Source organism: Pan troglodytes, chromosome X (genome assembly GCF_028858775.2).
Source record: "Pan troglodytes isolate AG18354 chromosome X, NHGRI_mPanTro3-v2.0_pri, whole genome shotgun sequence".
Lineage (NCBI taxonomy): Eukaryota > Metazoa > Chordata > Mammalia > Primates > Hominidae > Pan > Pan troglodytes.
Window position 1 is genome coordinate 147,296,074 of NC_072421.2, and position 12,616 is coordinate 147,308,689.

General features: G+C 50.9%; 1 protein-coding gene across 6 annotated transcripts; it reads left to right on the forward strand.

Annotated features, from left to right (window-relative positions):
- The first annotated feature begins 576 nt into the window (after positions 1–576).
- Positions 577–6,410, forward strand: MAGEA9 (MAGE family member A9). Of its 6 annotated transcripts, XM_063804514.1 has the most exons (6): positions 623–704; positions 3,006–3,247; positions 3,573–3,668; positions 4,430–4,516; positions 4,675–4,743; positions 4,819–6,410. In XM_063804514.1, exon 6 carries the CDS (start codon positions 4,884–4,886, stop codon positions 5,829–5,831), a length of 948 nt encoding a protein of 315 aa, XP_063660584.1. In that variant the 5' UTR covers positions 623–704; positions 3,006–3,247; positions 3,573–3,668; positions 4,430–4,516; positions 4,675–4,743; positions 4,819–4,883; the 3' UTR covers positions 5,832–6,410. The 6 variants fall into 6 exon arrangements, with proteins under 6 accessions (XP_054934614.1, XP_063660585.1, XP_063660584.1 ...); XM_063804515.1 differs by lacking the exon at positions 3,573–3,668 and having other exon boundaries at positions 602–704; XM_063804516.1 differs by lacking the exons at positions 623–704; positions 3,573–3,668 and adding an exon at positions 1,127–1,258.
- Positions 6,411–12,616: the final 6,206 nt, after the last annotated feature.

Genomic DNA, 12,616 nt, shown 5'->3' on the forward strand with positions numbered 1-12,616 from the left:
TCCGTGTAAAAATAAATCTTTTAGGACAAAAGGTTTGCAAAGTCTAGCTCTGGCTGGGGAGGAGCCCCCATGGGAAGGTGTGCATCTTCTCTCACAGGTCCTACAATCACAGGTGCTGCAGCCCCCCAGGGAGCATCTAGCCTTGGACCCGCAGCCATTGTCTGCAACGCGTGCAGCTGGGCAAATGCTCAAAGGTGACATAAACAGATCATCTCCCACACATCACTTCGTCAAAGAGCCAGGAGCCAGGAGGAGAACCCTCCTGAGAGGGGACTGAAGGTCCACCCTCCCCACATAGAGGGGCCACAGAATCCAGCTCAGCCCTTCCTGTCAGCCCTGGGAGACCCTGGCAATGTTGTCACCCTGACCGCACCCCTCCCCTCACTGCCACCTCATGTGACTGGGAGTCAGAGACTTGGTCCGAGAGGAGCAGACCCAATGGGCAGAGGATGGGGATCGAGACCCAGGCATCAAGGTCGGGACCCCCTGAGGGATGACTGAGGGCCCCTATCCCCATCCCCACCCCTACTCCGCCAGAACCCGGTTCAGCCCCTACTGGCAACCCAGGGAAGCCCCAGGCTTGGGGGCCGGATGTGACGTCACTGACGCGCGCACTGGGGTCAGAGAGAAGGGAGAGGCCTCCTTCTGAGGGGCGGCTTGACGCCGGTGGAGGGAAGCGGGCCGAGGCTCTGTGAGGAGTCAAGGTGAGGTGCTGAGGGAAGACTGAGGATGCCCCCACCCCAGATAGAGGACCCGAAAGAACCAAGTGCCGTCTCTGCTCCCAGCCCTGGACCACCCGGGGGCCGATCTGGGGCTGACTTGTGAGGCTGGGCCGACCCCCTCCCTCCGCCGCTCAAGCTGCTGGGCACTCTGGAGTGAGAGCTTGGTGTGACCAGGGCAGGGCTGGTTAGGAGAGGGCAGGGCCCAGGCTCTGCCGGGCATCACGGTCAGGACCCTGAGGGAGGGCTGGGCCCCCCCAACCCAACCATGACCTACAGCCCCAGGTTCCCCAGCCCCATCCGCAGCTCCACTCTACACCCCACCCCACCCCACCCCACCCCAAACTCCACCCCACCTCCCAACTCTCCCGCGGCAGAATCTGGTTCCGCCCCTGTTGTCAACCCAGGGAAGCCCCAGGTGCCCGGATGTACGGCCAGTGACTCCCACACTGGGGCTCAGAGAGTAGCTGGGGCCTCGCTGTGAGGGGCGGGTCGATATCGGCGGAGGGAAGCGGGCCCAGGCTCTGTGAGGAGGCAAGGTGAGACCCTGAGGGAGGACTCAAGACTCCCCCGCCCCAGATAGAGGACCCCAAATAATACAGCGCCGCCCCTGTGCCAGCCCTGGACCACCCCGCGGGGTCGGGCTTATCAGGCTGGGCCCAGGCTCTGACTGGCATCAAGGTCAGAACCCTGAGGGAGGGCTGAACGCCTCCACACCCCTAACCCAGCCACCACCACCATGACCTACAGCCTCAGGTTCCCCACCTCCATCCTCACCCCCCCCCCCACTCCACCCCACCCCCAAGTCTCCCGTGGCAGAATCCGGTTCGGCTCCTGCTGTCACCCCAGGGAAGCTCCGGGTGCCCGGATGTAAGGCCTCTGACTTGGGCACTGGGGGTCAGAGAGTAGCAAGGGCTTGGTCCTGAGTGGTGGCTGAAGATCGGCAGAGGGAAGCGGGCCCAGGCTCTGTGAGGAGGCAAGATGAGACGCTGAGGGAGGACTGAGGACGCCCCCACCCCAGATAGAGGGCCCCAAATAATCCAGCAGCACCCCTGCTGCCAGCCCGGAACCACCCCGGGGGCGGACTTCTCAGGCTGTGGGCCACCCTTCGCCACCCCACCGCTTAAGCCCCAGGGGACTCTGGGTCAGAGCTTGGTGTGACCAGGGCAGGACTGGTTAAGAGAGGGCAGGGGCCAGGCTCTGCCAGGCATCAGGGCCAGGACCCTGAGGGAGGGCTGAGGCCCCATAGAGGGAGTCACTGCCCCTGCAGTGGACCCTGGGAAGTTCCGGGCATGGCGGTCAGGCAAGCGGATCCTGATATCTGCATCCTGGGCTGACCGAGGGAAGGGGCTTGGTATCGCTAGCGTGGCCGCGGGAGAACAGAGGGAGGGCCCAGGTCCTGCTGGGAGACAAGGGAGGCCTGAGGGGACCCAATACCCCAGGACAAGGGGCCCACCCCGCCCCTATCTGAGACCGAGGCCCCTCCTCATTCAGCCTCGGGAATCCGACAGATAGAGACTCAGGTCCACAGAGGGGTGGGGCCCAGCCCTCTAGGAGACCAGGGAAGGAACAAGACGGAGGACAGAGGGGACCCCGGAGTCCAGCTCAGTGGGGATCTTGGCCTGGGCGATCCCGGGCACGGTGGCCGCATGTGGTGCATTGTGGCTGGTGGGATCGGGTGTCAATGGGAACAGGGCTGTGGTATGAGGAGTGGGGCCTCAGGTGAGCAGAAGGAGGAGTCCCAGAGGCCTGAGGAAGGATTCACCAGACCTCTCATCCCAGACCTAGGAAACCTGCCCCTGCCGTCAGTCTTGGGAGGCCCCAGGCAGGACGGTGAGGAAGGGAAGTGCCCCCTCCACCCCCAACACACACTTTCTCAAAGAGGGTCTAAGGGAGAAATTGGCCTTGGTCTGCAAGACTCATCTCTGGTTCAGCAAAATGGAAGGGGCCAGATTCTGTCAGAAGCAAATATGAATACCTAGAGGACACCCAGACCGACGAGGCCCCCTGGAACCTGCTCCTTTGGTCAGCCTTGGGTATCTCATGCATGAGTGACCATGAGGTGGCCCCTCACTTCTGCCTCCCGGGTCTCAGGGAGGTGGGGGCCTGGGTCCGAGGGGTTTCCTCAGCTCGGCAGAGGGAGCCACACCTGGTCAGCACAGGGTGGAATCCAGGGTCTTCCAGGAGTGACGGGGAGGAAGTTTGGTGAGGATTGAAGGTAAGAAGGTACCTCCACGCTCTCAAAAAAGAAAGGACCTCACAGACACTGGTGTCACCTGTTCTCAGCCCCAGGTGGCCCCAGGCAGGAATGGCATGAGGCATGCTCTCATTTCTCCCACGTGACTGGGGGTGAGAGGTCTCAGGGAGGTGAGTACCTTGATCCCGGGGGCACTGAGAGATTCAACAGAGGGCTCCACACCTGGTCAGTAGAAGGAGGACTCCCAGGATCAGCAGGACCCAAGGTGTGCCCCCTTCATGAGGAATGGAGGTACCCCCAACGCAGAAAGAAGCCACCCCACAGAGTCTAGGTGAACTCTGTTCTTAAATCTGGGGGCGGGGGCGGGGGGCCTGATCAAGGATGGTGCTAAGTGGCAAGCTCATTTGTACCACGGCAGGAAGTTGAGGAACCCTCAGGGGGATGAGGCGTTGGTGTAAAGGGAGATGTCTGCTCATCTCAAGGGTTTGAGGGTCGAGGAAGTAGAAGCCCCAGCAGGAGTAAAGATGAATAACCCACAGGAGGACTTTGGAACACCCACCTCATACCTGAAGGGTTCAGCTGGTGGGGTCAGCCCCGGACACCCCACGCAGGGGTGACATCTGTGGGGCCTCCTCACCTCTGTTTCTGGATCTCAGGGAGGTGAGGACTTTGTTCTCAGAGGGTGTGTGGACAAAACAGGGAGGCCCTGTGTTCGACAGACACAGTGGTCCCAGGATTGGAGAGCAGTCCAGGTGAGGAACCTAAGGGAGGATCGAGGGTACCTCCAGGCCAGAGAAACTCTCAGATCAAGAGAGTTTGCCCTGCCCCTACTGTCACCCTAGAGAGCCCGGGCAGGGCTGTCTGCTGAGGTCCCTCCTTTATCCTGGGATCACTGGTGTCAGGGAGGGCTGGCCTTGGTCTGAGGGGGCTGCACTCACGTCAGCAGAGGGAGGGTCCCAGGCCCTGCCAGGAGTCCAGGTGCAGACTGAGGGAACCCCACTCACCAAACACAGAGGACCTAGCCCCACCCTGCCCCTTGTGTCAGCTGAGGGAAGCCGCTGGGTGGATGGACTCCCCTCACTTCCTCTTCAGGTGTCTCCTGGAGATAGGGCCTCAGGTCAACAGAGGGAGGGTTCCAGACCCTGCAGGCATCAAGATGAGGACCGGGCAGTATCCTCACCCCAGGACACATGGACCCCATTGAATTTAGACATCTCTTACTGTACTTCCGAGGAAACCCTGGGCAGGTGTGGGCAGATGTTGGTTGGGGCATGTCCTTCTGTTCCATATCAGGGATGTGAGCTCTTGATCTGAGAGACTCTCAGGCAAGTAGAGGAGTAGAGTCCAGTCCCTGCCAGGAGAAAGGTCAGGGCCCTGAGTGAGCGCAGAGGGGACCATCCACCCCAAAAGTGTGTGGAACTCAAGAGTGTCCAGCCCGCCCTCTTGACAGCACTGAGGGACCGGGGCTCTGCCTGCAGTCTGCAGCCTAAGGGCCCCTCGATTCCTCTTCCAGGAGCTCCAGGAAGCCGGCAGGCCTTGGTCTGAGACAGTGTCCTCAGGTCGCAGAGCAGAGGAGACCCAGGCAGTGTCAGCAGTGAAGGTGAAGTGTTCACCCTGAATGTGCACCAAGGGCCCCACCTGCCCCAGCACACATGGGACCCCATAGCACCTGGCCCCATTCCCCCTACTGTCACTCATAGAGCCTTGATCTCTGCAGGCTAGCTGCACGCTGAGTAGCCCTCTCACTTCCTCCTTCAGGTTCTCGGGACAGGCTAACCAGGAGGACAGGAGCCCCAAGAGGCCCCAGAGCAGCACTGACGAAGACCTGTAAGTCAGCCTTTGTTAGAACCTCCAAGGTTCGGTTCTCAGCTGAAGTCTCTCACACACTCCCTCTCTCCCCAGGCCTGTGGGTCTCCATCGCCCAGCTCCTGCCCACGCTCCTGACTGCTGCCCTGACCAGAGTCATCATGTCTCTCGCGCAGAGGAGTCCGCACCGCAAGCCTGATGAAGACCTTGAAGCCCAAGGAGAGGACTTGGGCCTGATGGGTGCACAGGAACCCACAGGCGAGGAGCAGGAGACTACCTCCTCCTCTGACAGCGAGGAGGAGGAGGTGTCTGCTTCTGGGTCATCAAGTCCTCCCCAGAGTCCTCAGGGAGGCGCTTCCTCCTCCTTTTCCGTCTACTACACTTTATGGAGCCAATTCGATGAGGGCTCCAGCAGTCAAGAAGAGGAAGAGCCAAGCCCCTCGGTCGACCCAGCTCAGCTGGAGTTCATGTTCCAAGAAGCACTGAAATTGAAGGTGGCTGAGTTGGTTCATTTCCTGCTCCACAAATATCGAGTCAAGGAGCCGGTCACAAAGGCGGAAATGCTGGAGAGCGTCATCAAAAATTACAAGCGCTACTTTCCTGTGATCTTCGGCAAAGCCTCCGAATTCATGCAGGTGATCTTTGGCACTGATGTGAAGGAGGTGGACCCCGCCGGCCACTCCTACATCCTTGTCACTGCTCTTGGCCTCTCGTGCGATAGCATGCTGGGTGATGGTCATAGCATGCCCAAGGCCGCCCTCCTGATCATTATCCTGGGTGTGATCCTAACCAAAGACAACTGCGCCCCTGAAGAGGTTATCTGGGAAGCGTTGAGTGTGATGGGGGTGTATGTTGGGAAGGAGCACATTTTCTATGGGGAGCCCAGGAAGCTGCTCACCCAAGATTGGGTGCAGGAAAACTACCTGGAGTACCGGCAGGTGCCCGGCAGTGATCCTGCGCACTACGAGTTCCTGTGGGGTTCCAAGGCCCACGCTGAAACCAGCTATGAGAAGGTCATAAATTATTTGGTCATGCTCAATGCAAGAGAGCCCATTTGCTACCCATCCCTTTATGAAGAGGTTTTGGGAGAGGAGCAAGAGGGAGTCTGAGCACCAGCCGCAGCCGGGGCCAAAGTTTGTGGGGTCAGGGCCCCATCCAGCAGCTGCCCTGCCCCATGTGACATGAGGCCCATTCTTCACTCTGTGTTTGAAGAGAGCAATCAGTGTTCTCAGTGGCAGTGGGTGGAAGTGAGCACACTGTATGTCATCTCTGGGTTCCTTGTCTATTGGGTGATTTGGAGATTTATCCTTGCTCCCTTTTGGAATTGTTCAAATGTTCTTTTAATGGTCAGTTTAATGAACTTCACCATCGAAGTTAATGAATGACAGTAGTCACACATATTGCTGTTTATGTTATTTAGGAGTAAGATTCTTGCTTTTGAGTCACATGGGGAAATCCCTGTTATTTTGTGAATTGGGACAAGATAACATAGCAGAGGAATTAATAATTTTTTTGAAACTTGAACTTAGCAGCAAAATAGAGCTCATAAAGAAATAGTGAAATGAAAATGTAGTTAATTCTTGCCTTATACCTCTTTCTCTCTCCTGTAAAATTAAAATATATACATGTATACCTGGATTTGCTTGGCTTCTTTGAGCATGTAAGAGAAATAAAAATTGAAAGAATAATTTTTCCTGTTCACTGGCTCATTTTTTCTTCAAACATGCACTGAACATCTGTTATTCGGAACACCCTGGGTTAGTAGTAGAGATGCTCGGTAAGCCAGACCCACCCCTTTGCCATAGGGTGGTGAAGTCTAGGGGCTACAATCCTAAAATTAAGGTGGTGCCATGTCCTCTAAGAACTAGAGGAAAATAAAACATGGGTGAGGGTTTGGGGCTCTAGATGACAGCAGTCGAGTGTATATGCCCTGAGCCAGGGCCCTTTGGGCTTTGGGAAACTGCAGTTCCTTCTGGGGGAGGTAATTCTATTGAAGCTGGGTGGTGCCAGAGCCAGATTCTCAGAGGATGAGAGAAAGGCCTGGAATGGACGACTGCTCAGCAGTTCCTTTTGGATAGTGGATGAACAGAGAAGAGTCTCCACCTGGGGCAGGAATAGAAGGAAATCGTCCCGCGCTCTTGTCTCGGTGCGCTTGAACACAGTGCAGGGGCTAGGTGATGGATACCTATCATCTGCAAGGGTTTCCTGCAAGATGAGGGTGAATCTCCCAGAAGGGAAGCCCAGAAGTCATTGGCCAGGTGCTTTTCTGCCTGTCTGGGAGAGCCAGAGTTGATCGTATTTAAAAGGCATTCTAATCAAGTTATCTCAGGTGGGATTTGACCAATTGTGAGCAAAGGCTAGATTTCGAGTGTTAACAAAATAAGTGAAAACACAGTCTTGGATCCAAAAGCAGGTGGGAGAGAGGAAAGGAGTTGATCCTCGATTCAAATTCTAGGAGCTTTGAGCTGCATTCAGCTGCGCAAGACTCCAGCACACCCAAATTTTGAAGCACATTCGCTAAGAGGAAATACTTAATTTTATTGACGAAACTTCCTGTTGGGGCTGATTATCCCATGTCCTACTGAGCTGTATATTCTCTGGTAAGTCTTGGAGAACAACAACATTTACGAAATCCCAGAGTGCTAGGGTCTAGGGTCAAATAGTATTAGATATGACAGCCATCCGCCATTCCTTAAACTTCTAACTTAATGCCAGGCCCTGAGCCAGATGCTTCACTTACATTGCACACACTCTAACCGTCCTAGTGGAAGGGCCTCATCATACCTGCTTCACAGATGAAGAACCAGAGGCTCACAGAACTTGGGTATTTCCCAGGATCAGGTGGCTAGTAAGGAACAGAGCTGGAACCGGATCCCTGATCTGAATTCCTCTAGAGCCCGTGCTGTTCCCACTGCCCTGAGCCGGAGGCAGACCTCCTCACTGGCACTTCATTTCTCTTCTCAGCAATGCATCATGTCTCTCAAGCAACAAAAAGAAGGACCCTGAGGCCAAGGTACTAAATGCAGGCCTAAAGAAGGTGACAATGAGCATCAAATACAATTTGGGGATGGCATGCCGGGGGTCCCCTGGGAACTGTCTGCTGGGTGCTGCCTGTTGAGCACCTACTATGCAACAGGTTGTAGGAGCGCCTACAAATGCCCATCCACATCTTTGATCTTCTCTTTCCTGGGCACAAGGGACGAATACATAATCAGCACTTCTGTCTGGCATCAGCACGTTCCCGTGTCACAGTGCCCTTCCCCGGTCACTATCATGTTTCCTCCCTTCTGACTCTGCGACCTGACCTACTGCTTGCTCTTCACTGTTGCCTCCCCCTGGAGGCTGGGCAGACCCCCCTGCCCTTCCTGCAACATGGAGCATTCCTAGCCCTCGAAGTAGTCCCCTGGTTCTCGCACGGCTCGCCCTTAGTCCAGTCCCACAGCCGCAACCATTCTGGACGGTGACTTTAGACACTTGGTCCTCCCTCCCCGGGAGAATTCTACTCTGTGTATTCCCAGTGGGCTGTGAGAAGAGTCCAATTTGACCCATAAGCTCCTGGTTGGGTTACAGCCCCCAGGATTGAGAGAGTATTTTCGCAGTCAGTTGCATATTTGTAGTAGGATTTTATTGAGTTTGTTATCTGAAGCTGGGGACAGAACACGCAAACAGACGGATGGTGCTCAGAAATTCCCCTCCTAAGAGGTAGAAGAGGAGCAGCCATTTCATGAAGCTGAATTCTTACAAACCCTGGGCTCCTCCCAGGAGGGGAAAAATGGTTCCATGGCGAACATGCCAGCTGGAGTTTCAAAAGAATATTTAACCAGCCTTTCACTGCTTCCTGTCTGGCATCTGTCCCCAGGAACACGCCGGCTTTCAGCGTGACTAGTGGCACCTACACAGGTGTTCAGGTAAGAACAGTCATATGGAGGGTAGCAGAGATGATGGGTAAGATTCTGCCCCTGCATCAGATGGAAGGAGGAAATCCTCAGCTTCCTGAGCTGATAGATGGTGTGGCAAAGGGAAGTGCAGAAAATGCTATGGAGTGTAGAAGGTGAACTCTCCATGCTAACCTTACAGGATCCTCTTCAAATTAGATGGGTTAATGCAGTGATCCCCACCCTTCCTGGCACCAGGGACCGGTTTCTGGAAGACAATTTTTCCATGAGCACGGGGTGGGGGTGGGGCATTGTTTCAAGATGATTCAAGCACATTACATTTATTGCGCACTTTATTTCTATTATTATTGCATACTCACCATCATGCAGAATCAGTGGGAGCCCTGAGCTTGTTTTCCTGCAAATAGATGGTCCCATCTGGGGGTGATGGGAGACAGTAACAGATCATCAAGCGTTAGATTCTCATCAGGAACGCAAAACCTAGACCCCTCACGTGTGCAGTTCACAATAGGGTTCCCGCTCCTATGAGAATCTAATGTCGCCACTGACGTGACAGGAGGTGGAGTTCAGCTTCACCTGCTTGCCCAACCACTCACTTCCTGCTGTGCAGCCCAGTTCCTATCCATGGCCGGGGGTGTTGGGGACCCCTGGGTTAATACGTTTGAAAGCATCTGTAACATAGCAGACACGTTGAGCATTTCAAGGCAAATCTGGTCTTCTCAGAAACTTCTCTAAGAAACATTGTTGTTGTCACAACAGTTAATAGTTTCTGTAAAGTGTCCTCTACTTCTAGCTGTGTTCAAAGCTGTTGCTTCTCCAAAACCACGTTTTCTGGGGTTTGGCTTTGTTTTGTGAGACAGAGACTCACTCTGTTGCCCAAGCTGGAGTGCAGTGGCAAGATCACAGCTCACTGCAATCCCTGCCTCCCAGGCTCAAGCCATTTTCGTACCTCAGTCTCCCGAATAGCTGGTATTAGAGGCATGCACCGCACGCCTGGCTAATTTTTGTATTTTTAGTAGAGACAGGGTTTCACCATCTTGGCCAGGCTGGTCTTGAACTCCTGGCCTCAACAGATCTGCCTGCTTCTGCCTCAAAAAGTACTGGGATTACAGGCTTGAACCACCGCACCTGGCCCAAACCCATGTGTTTTAAATTTCTCAGATTGACTTCGGGCCTTTCGGCTTGTCTGATCTACTTAAAGATCTAACTTTTGATTCCATCAGTATTATTTACTGTTTTTCTAAAATTTCTGAAATCTCAATTTCATTAATTTTTCTCTTCTTGTCTATATTATCCCCATCGTTTTGCTCACCTTAGGTTTAATTTCCTTTTTCTTTTCTAGCTATTTGAGATCAAAATATACATATTTGAGTCTTTTATTACTTTCTAATATAAACATTTCAGTACATAAGATGTCCCCTAGGCACATTTTAGCTAAATTGCAGATATTTTAAAACATCACATTTCCATTTTTATTTATTTGAAAATATTTTCTAACTTTCCTCAAGAATTTTTTTAAGCATGGATTAGTAAAAATGTGTTGTTTATTTTAAAAATACTTAAGGACTTTACAGATATTTCCTTTGTTATATTTTGAATCACATTCCATTATAGATTTTAAAAAGATACTTTGTACAATTCCAATTATTTTAAAATTTTTATGGGTTGTTTTCTGGTCTCTTTTGGTAAAAATTCCACACACACTTGAAAATACCATATAATCTACCGTCGTTCTGAGGAGTGTTCACTAAAATCTAATCAGCTCACATTTGTTCTTTGTTGTTCAGCTGCTCCTACACCCTTGCAGAATTTCTGTCTACTTCAATCATTTACTTGGAGAGGACTGTTGCCATCTCCAAATATCATTGTAGATTTGACGATTTATCCTTGCAGTTCTATCAGATGTAGTTTCTTGCATTTTGAAGCTCTGCTTTTAGGTGAATTAATAGTTAAGATTATTACGTCTTCTCCCCAAAAGAAACCTCCTCCATGTGCAATTCATTTATAGCTGTACCCACCTCTGCGCGCCGAAGCCTGACAGCCACTCATCTGTACTCCATCGTTTCAGTTTTCTCTTTCAAGAATGCCAGGTAAACAGAATAATAGAATATGTAACTGGTTGAGACTGGCTCCTTTCACACAGCAAAACACCTTCGAGTTTGAAACACATTGTTGTGTGTATCAGCAGTTCATTCTTTTTCATTGCTGAGAAGTATTTCATAGTAAGTAAGGATGCCCCAAAATTTCATTTCCCATTTACCCATGGAAATACATTTGTATAATTTCCAGGTTTTGGCAAATATGACTGGAGCTGCTATAAACATTCACGTACATAGGCTTTTGTGTGAACATAAATTTTTCTTTTTCCCTTAGATGAAATCGCTGAGTCACATGGCATGTGTTCATAAGTAATTACCAAACCATTTTCTGCAGTTGTCCCGTTTCATAACTGCCACTAGCAATGTATGAAATTTCAAGTTGTTCTTCATCCTTGTTAGCACTTACAAGTATCTCGTTAAAAATTTCAGTCATTTTCAAATACGTGTTATGGCATCTGATCATGGTTTAATTTGCATTTCTCTAATAGCTGTGATGTAGAATAGTTTTTCATGGGCTTATTTGTCATGCGTATGTCCTTTTGGGTGAAATGTCTATTGATATGTTTTGCCTTTCTAAAAAATGTGGTTGTTTGTGTTAAATGAACTCATGGGAGGCCATTGTTTTGCCCTAATCTCTGGCCCCAGACCCCAGCAGAACAGACAAAATCAGAATAGTGTCCCTTGTACTAATTGCCATTCATCAAAGTGAACATTGAAACGGGCCAGTTCTCAAAAAACTAAAAACAGAATAGTCACAGCAACCAATAACGAGGAGCCCACCGTACCTGAGCAGGCACGATAAGAAAGTTTTCCCTGCTTTAATCCTACAAGGAAATCAACTTTGAAATCACCAAACCACCTTTTGTTCCCTGTTTCTACTTTTTTCGTCCTCTTCTGCCTATAAGCCAACGTCTTTTGCTCAGCACATAGGGACACTCATTCAAGTTGACAGAGAGAAAAAATGCCCATTCAAGAATCATAAAGAAAAGCCAGTTAGATCTTTGAACAAAATTTGGTGAAACTTTGTGTTTTGACATGTATTCTAAGTTTTGAGATTTTGGGAATCTTTATACAATTTTCATAAAAGGCCTTTGGTGTATATATGATTTGCAAATACTTGTGAATACTTCGTTTGGCTTTTTAGTGTCTCCTCAGTGTCTTTCTCAGAGCAAAAGTTTTAACTTTGAGGAAGTCTAATTTATTGTTTCTTTTCTTTATGAATCACACTGCTGGTGTCATGTTTAAGAGCTCTTTGCCTCACATCAGGCTACTAATATTTCACCCTGTGTTTTCTTTAAAAGTTTTTTCTTGCTGTTGTTGTTTGTTTGTTTGTTTGTTTTTTGAGACGGAGTCTCACTCTATTGCCCAGGCTGGAGTGCAATGGCAGGATCTCGGCTCACTGCAACCTCCGCCTCCCGGGTTCAAGCGATTCTCCTGCTTCAGCCTCCCGAGTAGCTGGGATTGCAGGTGCGCACCACCACGCCCAGCTAATTTTTATACTTTTACTAGAGATGGGGTTTCACCTTGTTGGCCAGGCTGGTCTTGAACTCCTGACCTCGTGATCTGCCCACCTCGGCCTCCCAAAGTGCTGGGATTACAGGCGTGAGCCACTGCACCCGGCCTTCTTTAAAAGTTTTATAGTATTTCATGTAACATTTGGATCTGTAATCCACTTTGAGTTAATTTTTGTATAACGTGAGGTTTTGGTCAAGTCTTTTTTATAACACATGGATGTTCAGTTGTTCCAATACCACTAATTGAAAAGACTAATATTTTTCCAATAAATTGTCTTTACCCCTTTCTAAAACCTCCGTTGCTATATTCGTGTGGATCTATTTATGGATTCTCTGTTTTAATCCATTAATCTATACGTGTATCCCTTAGAAAATTCCACAATGA